The 26,480-nt window shown below is 43.1% G+C and overlaps 1 protein-coding gene across 3 annotated transcripts in view; it reads left to right on the forward strand.

Annotated features, from left to right (window-relative positions):
• The window catches only part of MCC (MCC regulator of Wnt signaling pathway), a 400,040-nt gene that overhangs the window by 268,475 nt on the left and 105,085 nt on the right, over positions 1–26,480 (forward strand). For all 3 annotated transcript variants that reach the window (XM_006134467.5, XM_025190402.3, XM_006134468.5), the window contains one exon: positions 18,568–18,681. In XM_006134467.5, coding sequence (XP_006134529.2) covers positions 18,568–18,681 — 114 coding nt within the window. The remainder of the gene's footprint in view (positions 1–18,567; positions 18,682–26,480) is intronic.

The following is a 26,480-nucleotide window of genomic DNA, read 5'->3' on the forward strand; positions in this document are numbered from 1 at the left end:
AGGGCCCCTGAGCCTTCACTACAGTGTGAGCATAAGGACTAACCACATTATCTGTGGAGAGGAGATGGACCATTTTGGACATGAGCTGAGTCTGGGGGCAGGAAAAGGGACAGTTTCCTGTGAAGGTCTTAATCAAAAGTAACCATGGAGGCTAAAAGGAAGGAAGACAGTGTGGAGATAAGAGCTCTCTCTCCCAGGCTGAGCACTGCTAAGCAGGTACTTACAGTACTTGGACATAATGAGTGTTATCTTCCATCACTCTTGAGTTCCATTTAGCTGCTTCAGGGAAACAAAGGCAAGTAATGATACTTAAAACTTTCTTCAGGCTGCTTGGGCTTTTCTTTGATTGTTGAAAACGAACTGTGCCCTAAGCAGATAAAGGCCACACATTCAGTACCACCTTTCAGCTAAACTACACATGGGAGACCAAAGAGCCAAGGACAGTTTATAAAATGAGACAATCATTTGATTTTTAACTGAACTGTAGTTTTTTTAGTAGAGAGACTCAAGCTGTGGAAAAGTGAAATCACTTCTGCTATCTTGAAATGACTCTGTGCTTTTTAGCGCTCATATCTTCAGTCTTGGCTCTTCAGCATGAATAACCACTGTTATAAAAATAAGGTATTTGTCCATTCATTACAATCATGCAGGACAGTGCGTGGACATAATTTTCATTCCCTCCTCCCCCACAACAGTTCAGAAGGTGATTGCTTAGAGGAAAAGAGGTCAAAGACATGCATTGTAAGACTGACCTTCTGTTTACAAATACCCTGCATTTGACCCACAATGAACTTCTTTTGCATCTTTAACAATTACACTTCTGAGCGAATCCAGCTGGGAGCATCAGGTTTTGAAACTGTTGCACAAAACAGTGAACATACCTTAAGTTATACACAACCAGTGAACGATCCACATAACACATTCACAATCTATTGACCCTTCTTGAAAATATATAAGAAGTGGGGGAGCCAAATATTATTGGCTATTAGAGACTGAAAAATATACCAGACATCTACCATTAGTAGAACACAGGCCAGATGTAGAAAGCCACAAGAGAGGGGGCCTCCCAGTGACACCTGGCAGTGGAATGTATGTGGGTGTGCGCCCCGGTGAGAAGCTCAGCCCTCTCCATCAGCTGTGGAAACAGGATCATACCAGCGGATGATCTCTGATTGGAAAAGCAATCCTTTATGGAAGGTGAAGCAAAATGCAGGACAATGTAGCACTTTAAAGACTAACAAGATGGTTTATTAGATGATGAGCTTTTGTGGGCCAGACCCACTTCCTCAGATCAAGTAGTGGAAGAAAATGGCCTATAGGTATCCTATAACAGTGAAACTTCCTATACATGGTTGCTGGAAGGGAAAGAGAAGTTTGTCTCGTCTCTTCCTTCCAGAGCCATCTACCTATATTTGGCCAGTCAACAGCACAGTATCTGGAGCACCTAACAAATATGAATAATTTAATTCTTACCAAATTCTTGAACTTATGGAGTATGATCTCCATTTTACAGACGGGGGGAATCTGAAACCCTGAGAAACTGTATAGCCCAAACTTACAGGAAAGTTTGCAGCATAGTCTGGGGAGATCTTCTGAGTCCCAAACTAGAGTCCAAGCCTCCAAGCCACAGGACAACTTTTCCTCACTTCTAACTGCTGTGAGTAGATGAATCTCCACTACTCTGACATGTCAAAGAACCTTCTGGCGAGGGTCACTAGAGAATTCTGTACATCCTTCCCCCCATCCTTTTTGAGCTCTTCACCCCATGAATAGGACTCGTGTGTGTATGTAGAGGGAGAGAAGATCAGCAGCAAAATCTCTAATTTCCTGTAGCAATAATATAAAAATGATGTGATTCTTGATGTGATTCTTGACTGTAGCTCACAGGGTTCTTGATAGCAGTAAAACTGAACAGAGTCATTTTAATTTGCTTGGCACACTTAAACAGTAGGCTTGGTACTGAAGTGATTTCAGAATACTCAAGACGACAGTGCAAGTAGTTTTGATTTTTAGTCAATATGGTAATATCTGTCCCGTGACATGCGTTTTGTGAAAGTAATGACGTTTTAACAATGTGAATTCATAGCAAAGTTCTCATATCAAATCTTTGCTGATAATTGGGGAGAAGACTCCATTTTGCGAGTGCAATTAATAGGTATGACGGGGTTGAATTAAGACAATCTGCATGCTATAAGACCCTTTATAACTCGACTCTTGCTCTGTGAACTCAGCCCTTACTTGAGGTGGCAATCAGTGTTCCCTCTTATGTTTTCCATCCATGTACAGACTTTTTCCATTCATGTGCAAAATAATTTTTTGTGGGTACTGAGGTATGTGTGAATGTGCACCACCAGTAGAAACACAAAAGGCAGCTGTGGATGCTCTGCTAATTAGCTGGGTGGCTTTTGAATTTCTCCTGAGTGGCCGCACAAGTGCACAGCTCACAGTGAACACTGTTAAAGTGCTGCACCTCTTCCCCTACTCCTCATTTCCAGTCAGGCAGTGAGACTAGTAGTTAACCCATCAGTCAGAGTGTGTGCGCCTGGCTGGGTGGGCCAGGCCTGTGGTGGATATTGGTATTGAGATTCATGAAGACCATTAATTGTTGTAGTCTGTCTGCAGACACAGGCAAATATTGCTGTGTGGGTTATTCTTGGATCACATTTTCAAGCTTTTATTCACAATTATGGTGGATAGAAACTTTTATTATTAAAGCTGAGATGGTTATATAATCTCACAACCCTTAAAGCTGTTGCACTATGTGCCTATGGTTGAATCTAGCTCTGGTGCAGATTAGTAATGTATACATTAGCTGTTTGCCATTATACTCCATTTGTCCTATGCAAGTTTTAAAAGGGAGATATTTTCCCTTCCTTTATAGTATGTATTTGTTTTATATTGTTCTGATCCTGACCCTACTCTCATTAGCGCCTGAGGCTGCAGCACTGAAAATGTACGTTGATCAGTATTTCAGTCCCTTAGGGATTTTGCTGTGTAGTATTTTTTTCTAATCTCTACCTACTATGACTAGATCAGCAAGAGTAGTCTGGAATTATTTCAAAGTATTTTTAGGAAGATTCACAGGCATATTAAATGTATTAGAAAATGTTAATGTGCATGGAAAAGTGATCATTTTAGAAAAAAAATTTATTTTAAAAGTACCATGAACAGATTGCTTTGATTCAAAAAATCTGCAGAAGATGTGTTCAAAGAGCACACATGCATAATAAATTCTTTGTTTTGCTACAATTTGGCTGGCTCCATCCTGGCTTGTTTTGGCATGCCATTTGTTTAATATCGAAAAAACCATATGAAATGACTATGGAATGCCTAATATGACCTAATTACTTCAACTGGAAAGTCACAGCCTGTGTGTTTCATAAGTCATTCAATATACAGGTTAAACCTCTAAAATATGGGCCTCTCGGGTCCGGCAACATCCATGGCTGGCCAGGTGCAGGGGCTAGCCTGGTGGTGGAGAGTGTAGCCCTGGCCACAGTGGGTAAGCATGGTGGAGAGTACTAGCCCCAGCTGAGGCTGGTGTCAGGGAGCATAAGCCTGCCCAGGCCACAGGCAGCGGAGCTGGCACCTGGGAGGGCAGCCCAAGCAGAGCGGGAAGCACAGCCTCAGCCAGGCTGGAGGCAGTGGGGCCTGGCGCTCCTAGCACAGGAAAGCACAACTCTGTCCCTAAGTGGGAGCACAGCCCTGGCAAGGCTAGGGGCAGTGGAGCCAGTGGGGGATCAGGGCCAACAGCCAGGAGGGAAGCCTTGACCTTCCATGGTCCAGCAAACTTTGTGGTTCAGGACCACTCAGGCCCTGACGGTGCCGGACCATGGAAGCCCTACCTGTAGTAGCAGTTTTTGCGCCTTTGGGGTCTAACATAAAACAATTATTTATTGGGATGTTTTTCTAGAAACCTGCATCAATAATAATGGAAGCATTTTTGAGTGATTTTTGGCTTTTCCTAAGATAATTACTTACAAGGGCAATTGGCTGTGGTATTTCAGGTTTATGTCCTAGAGATTATACAACATATTGTTTTAGGGAATGTTGAGCCGTCCTCTTTTTAATTCTAGACAGTGATTGCTCTTGTAGGATTTTCCATTCCAGCCTTGTCAGTGCACTTGCTGAAATGGACTTTGATTACATTCATCTTACCACTTGGGCGGTAAAATGCATCTTTGCAGAGTATCGGGTAGAAAAACAGCTATTGAAAATAAGTGTAAAAGAATGAAAACTGTTGAGAGAGCTATTCGTTTATATGTCAATCACTTTAAACGAACGTTGATGGGCAAGAAATTCTGTAGCCTCTTGTAAAACTGCTGAAATGTGAATAACAACGCAAATGTCGCGATTTTTACATACAACAAATGGCTACACACAAACTGCAGATCATAAAAGAAATTGTTTTTTAAAAAAATCCCTACTTTTATGATGGACTTTTTGTTTTCAAAATGTTTCCCTCAGTTGTGACTAAGTTGTATGTATCCTAGCTGCAATTTGTCTTAAATACTTGCTGTTTACTTTAATGTCCTGTCCAGCTGTGTATTAATGTTCAAGGTAATCAAACACGAGCATGGACTAGTGTCCTCCCTTCTGAAGCCTTATCCCCATTTTCCCAATCCCTGCACACACATGCAGAGCGGGATTTGGGCTGGGGAGAAGGCAAGGTGGATGTACTGTTATAGTCTTTTATGTGCATTTCACTATAAAATGCAGATAAATGACAAAATTCTAAACACTAAAATCTCTAAATTTAAAACTAAAAATACCAATGAAAGGAATCTTTGTGTCAATGTGCTTTTTATTATACCAGTGACGTGTCTCGCACAATTCTGCATACTAGTTCACATTGCAAACTGCTTTTCCCATATTGGTAAGTCTTGTTTTTAGCCATTTTTGACAGGCAGTTTGTATCCTCTTTGAAGGGAAGCAGGATAAGCTACCCAAATGTTTTAACCATCATTTATTGTCCTCTTGCCATCACTTCAATTCCTAAATGGTATTCCAACTACATTTTGCATGTCTCTGTAATCAACACCATCTTCACTGCCATGCCTCATAAACTTCCTGGGATTTCAGATTTGTTCTGTAGAAATGTAGCATGGACACTTGCTGGGATTTTTGGAGTGGAGATGTATTTTTATTTGAACATCTTGATCAGAGAGAATATATTAGTTATTTGTAGTGCCTATAATATGCTAGATGTTGTAAAATGGAAAAGAAAACACAGTGCTTGCCCTGAAGAGCTTACATTTTTAAGAGAGACAAAGCAGATCAAGAGATGGAGGTAGGGAAAAGGAAACAGCAAATAATTAAGGTGATCAGGTGGTAATTGGTTATGTCCAGATAATACAAAGTTTTAATGACATCATGGAGTACTTTTTTTACTATATGAAGATACAGTCTGCACATTTCTCATCCAGATCCTGACGCATCTGTGGTTTGTTTGACATGTCACTGGTTTAAAAATTGTAAGAAACAATTATTTCAAAATGAATAAAATGACAGATTATACTACACTATTACATAGTTGGATAGGTTTCCATAGGGCATTCTTAAGAACATAAGAACAGCCATACTGGTTCAGACCAAAGGTCCACCTAGCCCAGTATCCTGTCTTCCGACAGTGTCCAATGCCAGATGTCCCAGGGGAAGTGAACACAACATGTAATCATCATGTGATCCCTCTCCTGTCCTCCATTTCCAGACAAACAGGCTAAAGACACCATTCCTACCCATCCTGGCTAATAGTTATGGATCTAACTTGTATGAATTTATCTAGCTTTTTTTTTTTTTTTTTTTTTTTTTTTTTTTTTTGGAGGGGGGGAACCCTATTAAAGTCCTAGTCTTCTCAACGTCCTCTGGCAAGGAGTTCCACAGGTTGACTGTGTGCACTGCATGAAGAAAAGCTTCCTTTTATGTGTTTTTAAACCTGCTACTAATTAATGTTGTTTGGTGACCCCTAATTCTTATATTATGAGAGCAAGTAAATAGCTTTTCCTTATTCATTTTTTCCACACTAGTCATAATATTATAGGCCTCTAACACTCCTTCTCCCCCACCGCTCGCCTTAGTCTCCTCTTTTCTTAGCTGAAAAGTCCCAGTCTTTTTAATCTCTCTTCATATGGGATCTGATCCAAACCCCTAACAATTTTTGTTGCCCTCTTCTGAACCTTTTCCAATGCCAAGATATCTCTTTTGAGATTAGGCGACTGCATCTGTACGCAGTATTCAAAATGCGGGTGTACCATTGTTTTATATAGAACCAATATGATATTCTGTCTTATTTTCAATGCTTCTTTAATGATTCCTAACAGTCTGTTTGCTTTGTTGACTGGTGCTGCACACTGAGTGGATGTTTTCAGAGAACTCTCCACAATGACTCCAAAATCTCTCTTGAATAGTTGTAGCTAAATTAGTCCCCATCATATTGTATGTATAGTTGGGATTATTTTTTCTAATGTGTATTACTTTACATTTATCAACATTAAATTTCATTTGCCATTTTGTTGCCCAATCACTTAGTTTTGTGAGATCTTTTTGAAACTCTTCACAGTCTGCTTTGGTCTTTAACTATCTTAAGCAGTTTGGTATCATCTGCAAATTTTGCCACCTCAGTGTTTACCCCTTTCTCTAGATTATTTATAAATAAATTGAATAGGATTGGTCCCAGGAGATACCCTTGGGGGATAACGCTAGTTACCTTTCTCCATTCTGAAAACCTGCCATTTATTCCTACCCTTTGTTTCCTGTCTTTTAACCAGTTATCCGTCCATGAAAGGACCTTCCCTCTTATCCAATGACAGCTTCCTTTACTTAAGAGCTTTTGGTGAGGGACCTTGTCAAAGGTTTTCTGGAATATCCACTGGATCCCCCTTGTCCACATCTTGACCTGCTTAAAGAACTCTAGTAGATTACTAAGGCATGATTTCCCTTTGCAGAACAAATTCTATTCATCTGTGTGTCTGACAATTTTATTCTTTACTATAGTTTCAACTAATTTGCCCCGTACTGACAGTTAGACTTACCGGTCTGTAATGGCCAGGATCACCTCTAGAGCCCTTTTTAAATATTGGCATCACGTTCATTATCTTCTGGGCATTCTTGTATTTGTTTTCTATAAAAGCAACAAGGAGTCCTCTAACACTTCAAAGCCTGACATTTATTTGAGCTAGAACCCACTTTCAAAGCTTATGTCCAAATAAATGTTAGTCTTTAAGGTGTCACTGGACTCCTAGTGGTTTTTGCTGAAATGAATTAACATTGACAATGTTTTTTGTAGTTCATGGTATTCACTCTAACAGGCTATAGATCGTGGCTTTCAGTGGCAAAGTCAACAGAAGTCTGTATTTGCTAAAACTCATCCTGGAACTTACCAGGTGTCAGCACCCATACAACTTACTTATCACACGCACAGTGAAGACTTCCTGTTTTCAACATCAGTGGCTCCATTTTTATCCAGTCCAGATTGACATCCCATCTGTCTTTGTTGTGTGAATTTTGTTTTCAGTAATCCTTAAATATTTTTAAACCTGCGTATCTGCAGATCTAATAAAGCTAATAATACTTTCAGAGAGTAGTAGTTCACAAAGCACAATGCAAACACTATGTTTTGAACACTGTGCAAACAAGAAGTCATTAACTGTTTACCTCACCTCTTGACAGGCAAGTAGGTATTCTCTATCCACATTTTTACTAATGGGGAAGTTAGGGCAGAGACAATGAAGTCTTTATAACCTGAGGTAAATTAAGTCTGGATTAGAAGTCAAGGGCTGGTCTCTCCCAGGTTGGTTCTTGTTCTTTATCAGGGGTTCTAAAACGTATTTGATCACCTCCCCCTTTTTGTGTCTGTATTAGTGTATGCTCCTCAGCCATACAAGTACGTATACTGACTATAAAAAAGCGTGATTTTTTTAACTAAATACTTTAAAAAAGTGAGGCATTGATTCAGAGCCAACAACCCAAGGTAACGAGCAAAACTGAGATTGTGATGAATGCTTACAATTAAATGTACTCACTGTGTTGTAGCAAATGGATTAATGTAAGAGTCCTGTGCTTTGGTGAGTGCAGTGGGAGGCTGACCCCTGCTGTCTGCCAGATCCCTCTTCCCCTCAGTAATCCCCCAAGTTGCATTGCTTGGGGGAGGGAGCTATGGTAAGGATTGGGGCAGGAGCAGTGCTTAGGGGTGGGCAAAAGGGCCTCCACGGGCTAGATCTGGCCTGCCAAGAGAGTTGATTCTGCCTGGGGAGGCCCTGCCACTCTTCCTACCCCCAGGCCAAGGAAGCTGGAAGCACGCAAAGTCTCCTCTTGCCCTGAAAGGAGTGTGCGATGCTTAGAAGTTCCACATGCTCCTGGCAGGGAAGGAAGAAACTTCATACATGCTCCCCTGCCCCCAAGCCCTGGTTGGTTGGGGTGGGGGAAAGCATGCAAAGTCTCTTCCTACCCTGCGTGGGGTGTGGCGCTTCTAAGCACCACATGCTCCTTGCAGGGTGGGAGGAGACTTTGTGTGCTCCCCACACCTCCAGGCCAGTCAGCTGGTGGTTGACTCCAGTGTGGTGCCCCCTTGCAGGGTGGGGGCAGGGAGCAAGATACTTCACGTGCTCCCCCTCCCCAGGCCCTGATTGATTGACCTGGAGGCAGCAGTGGGGAGCACACAAAGTCTCCTATCTCCAGGGGCATGGCTACCTAGAGGGAAGAGACAGCTGTTCAGAACAGCTGGCGGCTCTCTTAGCGGGCAGTACAAAGACTTTGCATGTTCCCCCCACCCCCAGACCAATCAGGGATCTGTGGGTGGGGAAGCAGGAAGTGTCCTGGCCTAGCCCTTTCCACCTGAAGCCACGCGGAAGTGGCCCCTGGTCAAAAATAATTACCCACCCCTGGCTTAGCAGAAGGGGATTGAGTAGGGGCAGAGCAAGGGCAGAAAGAGGTGGGGAGCGGTGGGGCCTGAAGTGGGAATGTGCAGCGGGCTGCCCCTTTAAAATGCCACCTCTGTGTGATTCAAAGGGGCAGCTGCTGTTGAACCCAGGGTCAGCTGGGGACTCCCCAGCTGAGCCCGAGCTCCCCTGCCTCCCCTCTGAATTGCATAGAGGTGGCAGCCGCTACACAGCTGTGCAATTCAAAGGGGTAGGGGAGTCCATAGCATGGAGCCCAGGGTCAGCGGGGACTGAGTGTCCCCTGCTGCCCCTGGCCTCCATGGCTTTGAAATGCACAAGAGCACCTGCTGCGCACCCTTGTGCATTTCAAAGCAGGCACCTGCATGCAGCCTGGAGTCAGCGGGACTTCCCGCTGGCCCTGGGCTGTATGCGGAGTTCTGCATACAGCTGGGGCTCTTGTAGGTTTCAAAGGAGGAATACGGAAGTGCCTATTGACTAGTCGGTGGAAATTCCATCAACTAGTCAATTAACCACATTTTAACATCCTTAAAATGTGCAGTTCCATCTTAGGAGATATGATGTCAGGAGGAGTCAGTGTTGCTAGTTATTCCTTGCTGTGGGTAAAATGTGTGCAGTGTGCTTTCCTTCCCCCACTTTCCCCTTAAAAAAAAAAAAAAAAAAAAAAAAATTCATATCTCTTCCTCCTCCTCCCCAGCTTGAGAACCTCTGTTCTAGATCACATTAACTCTCTAAGTTATGATGTGCTGTGGTCACCATTAATAAGCAGATATCTGCCAGCAGTAATCTCAGAGTAATATTTAACATGTTGCAGTTTTCCCCTATACTAAGGAACCAGTATACTACATTCACAGAAACCACCTTTTCAATGGTGAATACTGCCACTTAAACACTTTCAGTCCAGGCTTGGTGCACAGAGTTAGATTTACATGGAGCCAGCAGATGCCTTGCACATATGCAACAAAATTGTTACTTTTAAAGTTGGCAACAATTTAATAGGGGGGAAGGAATGCTCTGTTCTTCCTGGACCTTGGCAGGCAGAAGAGTCATTGTGTAGCTAGGAGCCTACCAGCCTGAAGAGAGGATAGTAGATCTGAAATTATGGTAGATCTCCCAGCTTTCTTGCTCCATTCTTGTGAGCTAGTGGCACATTGAAACTTATGAGAGTCCTGTACATTACCCTTCAGGCACTTAAGCACAGAGCTGATTGGAAGAATAGAAGAGCATTGTGTGTGGTTTTTGTAGGCGTGAGTCACGTGCTTGTGCATATGTAATCACATTTCAAATGAACCATGGCTTCTAATTGTAAAATGTACAGTATAGCACATTTATCCTCTGCCTCTAATTCTTAATTCACAGGAAGAATTTTGCTTTCCTTGAGCACTCACTGAGAAAAAAGCAAGGGGTCTTCTGAACCTTTTCATTTGTTGTTGTAAAATACATTGGCCTTGCTTACTGTTTTGTATTGATTGGGTGCATTAAATGCACTAGTTTCTGTTCAATAGGAGAAGCCAACACCTACTAAATTGGATCAGTTTAAAAATTTATGAACAATGAAGGCCTTGTCAGAGAACTCTTTTTTTTTTTTTTTTTTTGTGCTCATATAATTCTCCCTGGGAGTTACAGCCTGAGGACTCAAATCAGTATTTACTGCACACTAAAAGATTCACAATGTCTGATTATACAGACTTAATCATCATAAACTGCTGTGTCTTTAATATGTTTTCTAATTTTGTATCATTAAGATGCAGCCCACCTTGAGCATTAAGTGTGAGATTTCAGTCCTGTATATCAGTGATGCTGCCTTCGCTGTCATTGTTTACCAGTGAGAAAGCAGTATAATCCCACTTGACTGCCTCCATTCTCTTCTCTCTAGGTCTCCAGTTTTCATATTCTGCAACTCCTGGATACCAAAAAAATCACAACTATAAATTTCTTGAGTAATAAATTGTCTTTTATTTATAGAAAATCAGTTTCTCTTAAAGGGACACTGTAAAGATAATTACTTGGATTATTTAAACTGAAGATTCTAAAAATACAAATGTTTTTTACCATTTATCCTTTTTGTCCGTTTTATCTTTTCAGCTGCTGCTTGTTTATAATTTGAATTATAGCCGCTTCTAGAGGCCCCATTGTGGCTATGTTTTGCTAAGTATTACACAAGCAGAGTGTGAAACTCAGTCTCTGCCTAAAACAGCAGTCTGAGAAAAGATGGGCAAGTATATGTTACAGACAGTAATAAGGAAAGGGAAAACAAGAGAAACTGTAGAAAAAACATGCGTTTATACTGACCATTTTCACTTGGATGATGAATGCTGCTGCTTCTAGATGTTGCAGGAGTATCTAGGCCTCAGTGTGGATCAGGATCCACTAGATACTTTTCAAATGTATACAGGCAGTCCCCGGGTTACGTACAAGATAGGGACTGTAGGTTTGTTCTTAAGTTGAATCTGTATGTAAGTCGGAACTGGCATCCAGATTCAGCCGCTGAATCTGGACACCAGTTCTGACTTACATACAGATTCAACTTAAGAACCCCAGGCATCCCCAAGTCAGCTGCTGCTGAAACTAATCAGCAGCTGATTCCAGGAAGCCCGAGGCAGAGCAACTCTGCCTCTGGCTTCCTGTAGTCAGCCGCTGGTCAGTTTCAGCAGCAGCTAACTTGGGGACGCCTGGGGTAGAGCAGCTTGGGTGCTGCTGGGTTGGTCCAGTAACGTGGCCGCTCCTCGGCGCTACTGGACCAACCCAGCAGCACCCTAGCTGCTCTGCCCCAGGCGTCCTGATTCAGCCACTGCTGAAACTGATCAGCAGTGGCTGAATCAGGACTCCTGGGGCTGAGCAGCTGGGGTGCTGCCGGGTTGGTCCAGTAGCGCCAAGGAGCGGTGCTGCGGGACCAACCGGCAGCGCCCCACCTGCTCGACCACAGGCCCCGGGCTTTGCTCCTCATCTCCCTGGTCTGCTGGGGGGGCACTAGCTGCATGTCCCCCCCCCCCCCCCCCCCCCAGCAGACCAGGGAGACGCGGAGCAAAGCTGCGGAGGACCCGGGGCCGGACCCGGGGCGCTTCCAGATCAGCTGGAAGCGCCGCGGGTCCGGCCCGGGTCCTGTGCGGCTTTGCTCAGAGTCTCCCTGGTCTGCAGACCAGGGAGGCGCTGAGCAAAGCGGTGCAGGACCCGGGGCCGGACCCGCGGCCGCTTCCAGATCAGCTGGAAGCGCCGCGGGTCGGGCCGGGTCCTGCGCGGCTTTGCTCCCCGTCTCCCTTGTCTGCTGGCTCCCGCAGCAGACCAGGGAGACGGGGAGCAGCTTTTCTCGCCCCGGAGGAGGCGGGCGGCAGGACCAGGTGTCCCGCCGGTCGAGTCCTCCGGGGCGAGAAAATCCCCGTTCGTAACTGCGGATCCAACATAAGTCGGATCCGCGTAACTCGGGGACTACCTGTAATGGAAAAACTGTCCTGTAACACCATTCAAATAAAGCTTACAATTTGGAGGCTAAACTATTAGAACTTGTTCCTTTTAAATGTTGAGAGGTATAGATCTGAGGTTGAAAACACTGTCGAAATCTCTTGCACTGAAACAGGACATGACATAGTCAGTCAGAGCAAGTTTAGTCTGTGTGTGACTAAAGGTCAAAAATGTTAAATGTTTTGTTTATATTAGGAGTGGGGAACCTCAGGCCCTGGGAGCCACATGCAGCCCAGCCCTCATTTTGCCTGGGTCTGGGCCCCAAGTCTCAAGGCTTTCCCCAGCATTGGGAAGTCCACAGTGGCACTCCAACCCCTCTGCTACCCCACCCACTGTGGCGCTGGAGCTCACAAGATCTAATAGGCTGGGTCCCCCTACACTCTGGGGTGGGAAGGGAATGTGGGGTGTATTGTCTTCTCAGTTAGGGGGCCATGTCAGCAAGGGTGTGTGTTTGCTTCTCACTTGTGTGTGGACCCTGACTGATTTTTTTTTTCCTGTGTGTTTCTGGCCCCCCCTACCCAAAAAAGGTTCTCCACCCCTGGTTTATATGATGTATTACCTCTGTCTATAGAGCACTTGAACATTGGGATTTAAGAGCACTTGGGAACTCCACTCACTGCTTCTCCTTTTTTTTCCTAACTAGAATTTTAATTTGTAGCCTCGACCCTGATACAGTACTGTGCTGAAACTTGTGTTTGTGGACCTGCGAGACTGCCAGTGAGCTGGCTGGATTTTAAGGGGGGCAAAATTAGCAGTGATCTTTGTCAAAATCATGAGAATTTCAACTTTCCTTCCACAGCCCTTGCTTCCAGTACAGCAGTTTTTAAAGATATGAATCATTGTGGAGATGGAGAGAAGCTGATTCCTGCCATTGAATATGACAAACTGCTTGTTTACTGTGACTGTTTCCTCTTACATTAAGCAATGTGAAGTAAATGCTGGGGATGTAAAAACCACCCAGAATAGTTAACCAGTTAACCTGTTAAATAAATCTTTTAACTGCCAACTTGCTGTTGCCCCACATGGCAGGGGCAGCTCCATCTGTGGCCTCAAGCAGCGGGGGTAGCTTTGGCAGTAGCCCCAGGTGATAAGGGTCACCATGGGTGAGGACCTTCTAGTTAGCCGGTAAGCATTCCGGTAAGGTATATGCTTACAGTTAACCTTTACCATCCCTAGATGCAGACCCACAATATGAACGTGTATGTAAGTTCTAATAGGCAGGGCTCACTGAGCCGCAGCGAGCCCCGCTCGCCAGCTGTGCTGTCTGGCGATCTGCGCATGCGCAGATTGCCTAAACCCGGCTCTTCCGGGTTGTAATCTACTCGCCACGGGCGATTAGATTACATAGATTGTCCAGCCCTGCTAATAGGTGTTCAACCTTGTGTCCTGTTTTGGCTTGATGTAATATTTTCTAGCAGAGCACTTCAGTATTTTGGGGTTTTTCCTTCCTTATTTGGTATACATTTGGCTTTGTATGATACTAAAGTGTCAATAAAATTAAATTTTATAAGGGAAAGGGGGGTTCTTTGGTTAAAGGAAGTCCAAAATTTAAGTTTTATAAACAGAATAATAAATATAAGGTTTTACAGAATAATAAACATATGTTTTTTAAACTAGTAGTAATAGAAATTTAGAACAATCATAACTTTGCAGCATTGTGATACAAATTGACTAAGAAATATGAAACTATTTTTGTTGGTCACAGTGAATTACATCTAAAAAGTAAACCGTATAAATGGTGAAATATGTAATATGCTTTCAATATTGGTACTCTTAGATGTTAACACTGATAAGGAAGCCCAGGGAGTTTAAATGTAAAATTTGAAATGAACAGTGTCTTTTTATGCTGCCATTCAGTATGTGAGCATTGTTGGCCTGTTACTTAATTAGGACCACAGCTGGTAGTCATTGAAGAATTATGTGCGAAGGGGAAGAGATACTTACTTGGCTGACACACACTGATTTTATACAATTTAGGGAATTGTAGCTTGGGAGAGGGGTGTGTGTTAAATAGTTTTGTGAGACAGATGCACTTTATTGTACTCAGTAGTAGTGCTAGTAAAAAACTAAAGATTTTTCCCTGATTTTTTTTTAAAGAAGTATGTGTGGTATTACTTTGTTTGAGCACTAATTAGAAGAGCCAATAACCTAATACTAAGGGAAAAAAGTCATAAGATAAGAAATGTATAGATGTGACCATTTCTATAGCAAGAGTGTCCAAAGTGCATAGTGTAAAAAGTGTAACCCAGTGCTTGAAAAATAAATTCTCCTGTGTCCAACTGGGCAAGTAAGAAGGTTTCCATACTGCATGAAGGGACCCAATTTCTACAGCATAATTAGGCTTGTGTGTGTGTGTGTGTGTGTGTGTGCGTGTGTGTGTATACACACATACCAAAATTGTGTTTAAAGAAGCATTAGGGTTGCACAATGCTGGGATTTTCTCTAAGGCTATGTTTACACTACAAGGTTTTTGTGCAAAAAATAGCGGAGCATCCACACCTCAAAACGTGGTTTTTGCGCAAGAAAATCGGCTTTTGCCGGTAAAGTTATTCCTCTCCCCACGAGGAATAACTCCTTTTTGCTCTACAGCTCTTGTGCAAAAAGACAGGTATGGACGCTCCGGAGGAGTTTTTGCACAAGAAACCCCTATGGGGGAAAAAGCACAGGTGCTCTGATGGCCATTCTGTGAATGGCCTTCAGAGCTTTCCTGGACAAGATTATCCATGAAGTGTGGACACTCTCTTGCAAAAGCACATCACTTTTGTGATGCCTTTTGAGGTCTGGGTGCATTTTTGTGCAAGAACTCTGGCACAAAAGGCTTCTTGAGCAAAAACCATGCAGTGTAGACAAAGCTTAAGAGTTTTTCTACTCATCTTATCCAGAACACTTTGCCCAGTCGTCTGGAATCCAAGAAATCAGTTCAACTCTGGACTCATCACTGCGTGTTCCTCGTTGTCATACAATCGAACACTTGAGTTGATCAGGCTCAAGCATAGGAGGTGGGCTCAGGGAATACCACACGTCCAACATACATAATTATGAATTGGCTTATATAGACACTTAACACCATGGGTGTTAATACATCTTGCCCTTTATGGTTGGTCTGCTAATTTTTTGAACCAATCCCTGTACAGCTCATGAGCTGCAGAGTGTACTAATAAGTAGACCTGTAGCTGCAACTTATCACCCATTACTCTTATTACTATTTCTTTATCTACTAACGACATGTTATTTACAAGGCTGTTTATGAATTTATGCTTTTTTCATTGTTAACCCATTTCCTTACTACTATTCTTTCATTGTTCATGCAAGGCCTACATGAAGTCACACACTTAAAGTTAGGAAATAGCAAACTTAAGGTTGCCTGCACAGCCTTATTTAACCTCCTAGTGCATGTGCATAATGATAGTATTTAACTACAAGATCACATTGTTTTAGTCTACAAGAATTTTAGCTCTACCACACAGACCTCTCTGCCACTTGAGCTACCAGAGTAACTGATAGCAATAGTAAGTTGTCACCATCTACGGCATAGGTGGGCAATAACTTTGGATGAGGGGGCCATTCCAAGATTTTTGGTAAGTGGTCAAGGGCTGCAGTTTTCTATGGAAGGGGTGCGGGGTCTGTTATAGAGGCTGGGTGGAGAAGAGAGCTTGGGGTAGGGGTTTGGGGTGCAGGAGAGGGTGTGAGGTTTGAGAGGGAGTTTGGGTGAAGGAGTGGGTTATGGGCTGGAGCTGGGGATTTGGATCCAGGAAGAGGGTATGGATGCAGGAGTGGATTTTGACCTGGGGGAGAGGTGTAAGCGGGGATGCAGGGTCTGGGAGAAGAGGTGCACAGGGTTTGGGTGGTGACCTGGGTGCAGGGTGTGCAGAGGATTCTGGCCTGGGGGAGGATGTAGGAGGGAATCCAGGTCTGGGAGGGAGGCAGAGGGTTTGGGTGGTGACTTGAAGTAGGAGAGGGTGGTAACCAATGTTCCCTCTAAACTTTGCAGCAGCACAGCTTCACAGGTGATTAATCAGCCCCACCCAGTCAGTCAGCTGCATGCTCTGAGCCTCTGACTGGGCAGGGCTGATGAATCAACTGTGAAGCTGTGCTGCTGGGCAGTTTACAGGGAACACTGGTGGTGACCTGGGGTGCAGAGTTGGGAAGCAGGAAGAGATGGGGTATTAGAGGCAGGTTTTGTTCGGGAGGCACTTACTAAGGTGACTCCTGACTCAACCCAACAGAGACCCAGAGGCAGGTTGCCTGCCTGCTACAGCCCCAGGCTGCTCAAAACAGTTGAGGTTCCCTCTATGTAACACATGGCACAGAGCACCCCTGGTGAGGAGGGGAGAGATTTTGTGTGCTCTCTGTCCCCTTCCCTCCGCCAGCCAATCAATGTAGCACCCATTGGCTGTTTCTTCCCCCCAAAATAAAAAAATAAAATAAAAGAAAGAGGCGCGTGACTGTCCAACATTTTGAACAGCCTTGGGCTACAGCAGGCGGGCTGCCTACCATGGAGTCTCGGTGGGGCAGGCCGGATCAAAAGACTTGGCAGAACACATGCGGCCTGTGTGCCTGATCTTGCTTGCCCCTGCTCTGAGGACCAGAACTAGAGGGGATGGAATACTCTGCCATTGGCTGCCATAGATATAGATGGCAGCAGACTAAGGGTATGTCTAGACTACATGCCCCTGGGAACAGAGGCATGTAGATTAAATCACCGCTTCATTTTCCTATGCAGGGTAGTCTAAATAATCACCGCTTCATTTAAATTTAAATGGCTGCCGCACTGAGCCGATCAGCTGTTTGTCGGCTCAGCGCGGTAGTCTGGACGTTCCGCGGTCGCCATCAAAGGCATTTGTCGACCTCCCAGGTATGCCTCTTGAACTATGAATGGGGTAACTAAATGCAGGAAAGGGGGGAGGATTTTTCAATCTAATTTTTTTAAAGTAGAAATTGAAGTTGATTGCTCATTTGCCACAATTTTCCTAGTAATTGTAAATGTGCACATGACATCAAATAAGTTGGGGATATGCCTTGTATTCCATCTGCATCCAGTTTTTTGTTCTGTTTTTATTGTTTTCTATTCTGGGTGTTTTCTCCATTCTTCAATTTAGTTATTAGTAGCATGTTCTCTATAGCTGGATGTGCTTAATTTTAATTTTCAATATTAAGTTAGGAATTGCATATTTATTTGGGGGGGGGGGGGGGAATGCAAAGAGTCCTTAATACTGATACACAGAAGACATACAGTGAAGATTGAAAAGCATTAAAAGAGTATTGGAATTCACACTTTGAAATTGTAAAATATCTCTGGGATCTACCAAATAACTACGAATTGTAAGGATAGGACTTTGCCTTTAGTATGATCACTCAAGCTAGATAAACTATCTAGAATTGTAATGTAATGCAGGTTAGGTCCTTCAGTTACAATTTCAGTAAAGCTTTGTTTAATGATTTTAAACAACAAAGTGAGTTTTTAGGAAAAAATTCTCAGACAACTGCAAAATAGTAGCTCTGTAAGTGGAATTTGTATTTCTCAAAGTAAAATTATGAACTCTTGAATGCCATATCTGCATTGTTCTCTATAGGAGGGTTACATGGGCTCTTATCAGGGCTGGCCTTACCATGAGGCAAACAGAGGCGGCCGCCAGACTGGGGGTGGGGGTGCCACTAGGACCCAGAGTGTAGAAAATATCTGCTGCTGGTGCATATGTATTCTCTCTGCCCTAGATGCACAGAGATGGAGTGCCATGAGAGGAGTAGAACAGGAAGAAATCAGAATTGAGACCTTTCAAAGTTTTGGCCCAAGCGAGGGGGTGTCGTTTGAGCTCCCTGCCTCAGGTGCCAAAATGTTGTGGGCTGGCCCTGGCTCTTATGTCTGTAATCATTCAAGTGGATGAAAGAACGCTGCACTTTCTTTTATAACACAGGTCTCTGGGCTAGTATCTTCTGGGATAGCTTTTATTCCAACTTATACTACATTATATTTACTTATGTCATATGTGTTCTTTCTCAGTACAGCATATGCTCCTTGTTGGAGTGTTTGCAGGAAAAGGCATTCAGCGGCATGTGGATTACTATATTCCATTTTGTGTTTTAGAAGTTCTCAAATGTGAAAGTTTGCACTAGGCATCACACTGATGCCTCCCAGTAGATTACGGTAGTGCTACATTAAAAGTGGTACATTGGTAGACAAGTTTAACCTGGATCCATTTTGATTGTTTTACAGCTCCATTTAGCAGCCCTGGCATCGCTAAAGGGAGATATAGTAGAGCTTAATAAACGTCTGCAGCAAACAGAAAGGGAACGGGACCTGCTGGAAAAAAAATTGGCAAAGGCACAGGTGAGTGTTTAAATATCCTGAAGAAACCATAACAAATATTGTTGCCAAAGATGTTAATTGTTTATGTTTTGATGGCATGGGTTAAACTTTTAACTGGTTTCCTTGGTAGCCAGAATAAATAACCAGTTATAATAAGGAACGTTTGGCAATATACTGTATCAGGAAATATAAATTACTGATGGATATATGTGGCTTAGATGATAGAATAAAGGTGTGGGGTTGTTTTTTTTTGTGTTTTTTAAATTTCTGTGGCAGGTTTAGATCCAGTTCCGATTAATACGGGGTTGAACCTCTCTAGTCCAGCACACTGTGATCCAGCAATATCCGTGGCTTCCTAAGAGTCCAGTAAGCAGTGGAAATGTTGGTAATGCTGTTAGACAAAATTGACCTCCCGTGGTCCAGCAAATTCTCTGGTTCAGCACCACTCAGGTCCCAGAAGTGATGAATTAGAGAGGTTCAACCTGTTGTGGTCTTTGACATATTATATGCTGATCTCAGTCCAGTTTCTAGTGAACAAATGTCCATATATCTACAGTTGTCATCACAATTAATGTTAAGTAGAGAAGATCAGTATTAGATTCTTTTACCCTTAGAAATGTTGCTTTCATGCCAGAATAAAAACAAGCAGGAAGGCAGATGTGGAAAACTTGTGATGTTTAAGTGCCTGGAATTACATTACATACACAAATTCAATTCACATGCTACTGGGCTTAATCGAGATTTCGGATGGTAGGGACTTTATCACTGAGGTGCTAACAGCTTTCTGAATGGTATCCTTCCTGCCTTAGCAATCTGTCTACTGACTCTGTTTTTTATCTGCTTTGGTCTAACACCCATTCTCCAGTAAAAAGGAAGGGGGGGTGGGAGACAGAGCATCTTTCTCTACCCTCTCCCCCTTCTTTCCTCCCTCCTCCCCTCCGCTTCTCTTCTATTTATTTTGAGTTTTCATATCCCCTACTCATAACATCATCTGAAGAAGTGGGTTGTGCCCACGAAAGCTCATGATACCATCTACATGTTTTGTTAGTCTATAAAGTGCTACCAGACCATTTGTTGTTTTTTTTTGTCCTATATTGTAGTCGTCTTTAGACACAAAACCTTTTCTTTTTCAAATGTCACTCTGGCACCTTTTATATGCCTTACATTTCTAAAATGGCTCAAAATATTGTTCATGTGTTCATAAAGTGTGAAACCAGAAGGGATCGTTACCTCATCTAGTTTACCTGTACATCACAAGTCCATTAAGTTTCAGCCAGTTATCTGTGTATTGAGTTTGTTTGGCTAAACCATATCTTCTAGAAAGGCATCCAGTCTGAGTCTCCCACTGGCCCCAGTCTCCATGTGGTGCTTCCACTTTGAAATGTACAAGAACCCCAGCAGGACTCCCTGCTAGCACCAGCCTCCATGCAGCATTTCAGTCTTTGAAATGCACAAGAGCGCCTGCTGGGCTCTTGAACATTTCAAAGGTGAACCTCTGCGCAGCACTTTTGCCTTTGAAATGTGGCAACAGTTAGGTGGCTCTTGCTACATTTCAAAGCAGAAGTGCCCTTATCGACTAAACAAATAGTCAATTTAGTCAAATTTTAACATCCCAAAACGAGCTGTGATTCTTCGATACCTATGGAGGCACAGTTAAACATGGAGGTGGGGGGCCAGCCACGGACAACCCTGTGGACAAGATCTGGCACATGGGCTGGAATTTGCCCACTCCTGCCCTAAATCCATTTGAGTCATTGCCCTAAATCAATTTCAGAGTCATTGCTTTTCAAGGTGCTTTCTATAGGCATGACATGTGTTCCTTGATCATAGGTATGTATCTTTCCATGTGGCTGTTTCGAATGGGACCCAGTTTATCAAATGATCCAGATTGCTCTGTATGACAGCTGTATTGTCGTCATTATTTATCAGTCTGCTGGTCTTGGGGTCATCCATTAATTTTATCAACAGTGATTTTCTATTTACTTCCAGATCATTACTGAAAACATGAAATAGCACTGAGCTTTATACCAATCCCGGGGGAACCCTGCTAGAATCACTCCCATTTGATGCTGAATTCCCATTGAAAACTACAGTTTGTCACCTAGTTCACAATCTATTCAGTGTGTGATCTATCAGTATTATATAAACCTAATTTTAATCTTTACACATGATCTATGTGTTTGCCCCTCCCCAAAGCCCAGCTTCTTATATTTTTGTCCCTCAGTGAAATCAGAGTTCTCAATTGACAATATCACAATTATTTCTGTGGCCACAAACTGTAAAGTCATAGACACCGGGTTATAACTGGAGATTTGTGAACCACAAACATGAAATTTTTCAAGTTCAGCATCACCCATGGAAATGGTAGTACAGCTGCAATTCACACACATTTTTAGGTTCCTAAATCTGTAGGCAAAACTGAAACAAAATACATCTTTCTACCCAGACACATATGAGTGGCAGAGTTTCAGGAGTTTGTTGCAAACCCTCATTCCACATGTCAGTGACAGTTTTTCTGTGTGTAGCTGAGTTCCATGTGCAAAGTAGCAAAAGTTTCATATGTTTTCACTATGAAACTTTCTATTTTTGTGTAGGGAAAGGAGGACAGAACTGAGGAAAGGGGAGGGGAAAATAATCTAGAATTACTCCGAGATTTATGTAAAAGGAAGTAATCAATTGTTTGATGCAAAGAAGGGAATAGGAGCCTGATTGAAGAGGTTAATCAAAGCAAAGGTTACAGGGTGAATAAATATTATGAGTATTTTGGAGATGGGCAATAGATACCACAGTAATGGGTCTGATATTAGAACCAGAATAGAATAGGAATTGTAATGGAAAGTTGATTTTTGCAATGTAGAGGAAATAACATGCTTGAAAGTAGAGGGAAATGAGCCAGAAGAAGAAGCAGTTGAAGATAACGGGGAGAGGAAACAGAGTTTTATGAAATAGAACACTGACAGGTGATTGCTCCCATATCCTGTTATGTTTACAGACTGAGGTGATGCCTCTCTTATTTTTTCATTTGAAATTGTGTTTGCAAGGCCTTTTGTCAAGAATGCAGAGTAGCTGCACCACCCCATACCAACACAGGGATTGCCCTAATGGATCAGATGCCAAAGGGCCACCCAGTCCTGTATCATATCTCTGGCCTCGAACAGCACCAGCTGCTTCAAAGAAAGACATAAGAAATCTTGCAGTGTCACTTGGGGGACTTACCATCTAGACTAAGTGAGTTTCCTACTTATTTCTGTTACATAGAGGCTGGTTTGTGCTCTGATGCATGAGGGTTTATAACCCTTCAAAAACATTGGCTTTATTTTTTACTAGCTGGAGATACCCGGCGTTGCTTGGGAAACTGGAGGAACAAAATGTAGAAAAACAGTAGACCGTTATCTTTTTTTGAATGGTAGGAAAGTTGTGCTGATTGCTATAGGGATTAAAATATAGGTCCACGTCATCCCTGGGGAGGGGCTGCAACCTTGGGTGGAGGGGAGGTTACATGTGGGAGGGATGCTCCAGCTCGCGCCCGGGGCTGCAGGGGCAGAGCGGGTGCCCAAGCCGTTGTGCGCAGGGGGTCAGGGCACTGCGTGCCAGCGCGGGGGAGGAGGGGAGGAGGGAAGAGGGTCGCTTATGTAACCTCGTGGGAGGGGGCGAGTCCTGGATGGCGCTAGGGAGCGCAGGCGGTGGGCACAGGGACCTAGGGTGGGCGAGGCGGCCCCTGCAGCGGCGCGGGTTACTTTTTTGTTTTTGTAGCTTGAGCTCGAGCCCGATCGGGTCCTAAATTACCTTAAAACCTTCTCCTGGATGAAAGGTTATCCCATGTAAAGTTTGGTTGTGGTAGCTCTTATAGTGTTCAAGTTATTAGCACACAAATTTACGAACATTCTCCTTTATATATTAGATTATCTGTGATGACAACTCTGCATGTTCCTGTAATCCAGATAAATATTTAAATCTTTTCTTTTTAACTCCTATTAAGCTCCTCTTGATTTCAATGGTATTTTGTGGCTATAAACTCAAGCTAATCGTGTGTTTGAATGTTTCCAAATCTCCATTGCTCATAATAAGTCAGATTGAGGTCAGTAATTAATTGCACTACCTCAGACAATTCTGAGTGAGACTTTCTCAATAAAACACTACTAGTGGTTTATTGCCCTTTTTATTCAGAGAAGGAGAAGCTCTAGGACGAGGTGCTGCTGACAAATAGTACTAAGTCATGAGTGTTCCTCCATACAAACTGTCCCATAACTATTCCAGCAAACATGCAGTGTCCCTTGAGCAGTTCTGGGAGCATGACTGTTTATCTGAACACACACCTTAGTCAGAGGTCTGACACAATTTACAAGTGTCAAAAGCACTCCCTAAGTCTGCTTTGGAAGCAAACTTTGAACTTCCGTTTGTCTTCAGGAACTCGCATTGAATCAGCCCAGGTGTGCATGTTGAAGAAGGTGATCTCTGAGTGACTTCATAGCTCATCTCCTTATTTTGATTCATACTAGGGATGTTAACGTGCACTCGTCTACATAGTTAACCAATAAACCTGGGCTCATTGGTTAACCCACATGGTTAGAGGCAGTGTGTGTGTGAGGGGGGGGAGCAGGCTTTTAAGCTGGCTTCCTCCATGTGCCAGCTCCCACAGATACAAAGGCACCAGCACTGGAGGGGGGCAGGCGGGAGCCCATATACGTGGGGAGCCAGCACATGCTCATGCATGTATCCGAGGCAGCAGCGGGGGCAGGGGAAAACAGGCAAGAGCTGGATTTGTCCCCTGTGTATTAACATATTTTAACATCTCTAACTCGTACTGTCAAACTTTGGGGCCAGTGGGGTATGGTACACATTGTGTATGTTGGCAGTTTGTGCCAGTCCACTGTTTTGCCCTCTGAACAAATTTTGCCACAGTTCTTGAAAAGTATCGAGCAGGAGGATAATAGGGCATGAAATTTGTGGCCACTTCAGCATGTACATACACATCATCTTCTAAAAGCACTGCATGTGCAGAATTTCAGTTGTTGTCCAGAGCGTTCTACAGTATGCACCAGGAGTCATCTTGACACAGAACATATCTGTTTACTTATATTTTGACTTTCCTTCAATTTTATGCAGTGCGGGGGAGGGAGAACCTTCAGAAACAGACTGGAAAGAGAGTTCAGCTCCCTTGCGTATTTGTCAGCTGCTTGTGGCTGTAATATGTAGGCCAGGGCTACTCAACTTTAGAAGCCCAGAGGGCCACGATTCTCACAGCACATGCTGAGGGCCGCAGCTTAGGTGTGGTTGCATGTACATGCAACCACATCTGTGCAAATCTATGCAAATAGCTTGTTTCACACTGGCGGGCATGAATACAAAGATTAAGGCAAGACTACTCAACATGCAGACCCCATTTAAGTCAGTTCTTCTGATTATTAATAAAATGCAATATATACCCGACTTCCACTCATATGACAGCACTTTTAATGAGCAATTCCGGAATTTAACTACTACAACACATATCAACAGAAGACCATATATCAACATCCTTTTTTGTTTTGGCTTCACAATTTTAACAAATCAAACAAAAACTGCAGATACAGTACTGGAATTTACTGTAATATAAGTACAATCAATGTGAAGATTGTGTCTGCAAACTTTTCACCGGCTGTTTCATATCAGGCTTGTATTCTATTGTAGCAGCATGGAGACAGTGGACCAGATGTCTGTTGTAAGAGAAGCGCGCAGTTTTGACTTGATGATTCCCGTGGAGGAGAATGAACTTTCATAGACACATGTAGACCCAAAGCAAGTTAGCACTTTTTTTTGGCACATTTCAGTAATGCAAGGTACATGTCTTCCTGTGCATAGATCATCCAAAATATTTCAGTGTCCTCATCCATGTGCCTAGCTTTTAGAATACTAATGTTTTGCAATTCTATCATCTCGTCTTTAAATGTGGCCCTTTTAACACCAAATCTCGCTGCTGAAGGTGAGACTGCCTTTACCTCAACTGAAAATGGATTTTCAGTAAATTCAAGAACGGTCTTCAGGGATTTGACATCTGGAAAACGAGAAGAAAATTCAGTCTTCAGATCTGAGATGTACTCCGTAAAAGAAATCCGGTAAAAAAGATGTATGTTCACTCAGCTGTGTCACTTGAGTTGAGGATGGGAAAGTGAGTTAAGTCTTTCTCATGAAGTTGATCTGCAAAAAGGGCCAATTTTGTTTCAAATGCAGAAACATTGCACATCAGAGAAGGCAGGTTTTTTTCCTTTGCCTTGAAGTTTAAGATTGAGTGCATTTAAGTGGCGTGTCATATCAGTGAGAAGCCACGTTTACCAGGAATGTCTCTTGTCTAAACACAACAGTAAATCCTGGCAATCCTTTGCCTCCAAAAACATTTGTACAGCAGGCAGTAGATCCATAAAACTATCTAACACTTTGCTTTGACTCAGCCATCTAACTTCTGCAAGCATTGCCAAGTCACCATACTGTGTTTCGCACTCCTCAACAAAAGCTCAAAATTGTCTGTTTCAAGGCATTTGCAGCAATGAAGGAGATGGTTTTTGTGACACTATCCATTGTGCTCTTGAGAAATCCTCTTTGGTTTGCTGCAGATTGCAATGATATGAAAAAAAATCTGGAAACGGGCTTTTTCTTCAGAAAAGAAAATAGCCCTTTCTCTTTTCCAACCATGGAGGGAGTGCCATCAGTTATTGTTGAAGTAAGCTTATTCAAATCAGTGCATTTTCCTGGTTCTTCAAAAAATGCCATTAACATAGAATAAATGACCTCTCCCCTAGTTTGACATGTCAAAAGTAGCAGAGTAAGCATTTCTTCTACATACTTTTTGCCATGGAAAAAACGCACCCAAATCATGAGTTGTCTTGAATGACCAGTAGATTTGTCCATTGCCAGACTGAAATACTCAGTGCTTTCAATGTCTTTTAGTAATTTAGAAAACAGATCGCCCAAAATGCTTTCAATTTGTCTTACTACAGTTGAATTGGACACTTGCAGTTTTGATATTTATTTAACTATATCCTCTTGGCTTTTAAATTCTGCAGAAAGTGATTCGCTGCAGTCCAAGAAGCACTGCTTCATCAGTTCTCCTTCAGTAAAAGGTCTTTTTGATTTAGCTATGTGCCAAGCCACTTTGAAGGAAGCTACTGTAACGGCATCGCTGCCTTTAACTTGCGAACGGAGCATATCTTGTTGAGTCTGGTAACCTTCCAATAAGGAATTTTTCTCAAATTGCTGTCAGGTGGATACGAATCTTTGAACTCAGGGTGACAAGATTCATGGTGCCATTGCAGGTTTGTTTTCTTTAACACAGCGATAGTCTTTTGACAAAGAAGACACATTGATTTTCCATTGATCTCCACAAAACCGAATTCCATTATCCAAACAGGATTGAAGACCCTCTGATCATTCAACAAGCCATTTGTTGCCATTTTTAATGCTTCTTATTAAAAAATAAAATTGTATACAAGTGTTTGGATGTTTAGTTTGAGGCCTAAGGTTGTGCATTTCTAGGAGTGATTTTTACTGTAAAAAGAAGTTTCCAAGCCAGAGCGCTCCAACCTGCAGTGGGTGGGGAGCTGGGTGAGTCAGTCTGGAGACAAGAGGCAAAAAAGAATGGTGTCTGGGAGTCCTGTCCTGGATTCCCAGAAAGGCTGATGTCCCCATGCGAGAGTCCATTGCTCCATGCGGAATGGAGGCAGGGTTTCCCAGCCGCAGAGCTGGACCTAAACATAGCCAGTGTGACCAGTCAGCACCTCTCAGGCTCTGCCCACAATGCTAAGCCGCCAGCACTTCCCACAATGCCCTGGCGCTCCCAGCACCTC

This window comes from Pelodiscus sinensis, chromosome 6, assembly GCF_052426305.1.
Source record: "Pelodiscus sinensis isolate ZL-2025 chromosome 6, ASM5242630v1, whole genome shotgun sequence".
In the NCBI taxonomy this organism is placed as follows: Eukaryota; Metazoa; Chordata; order Testudines; family Trionychidae; genus Pelodiscus; species Pelodiscus sinensis.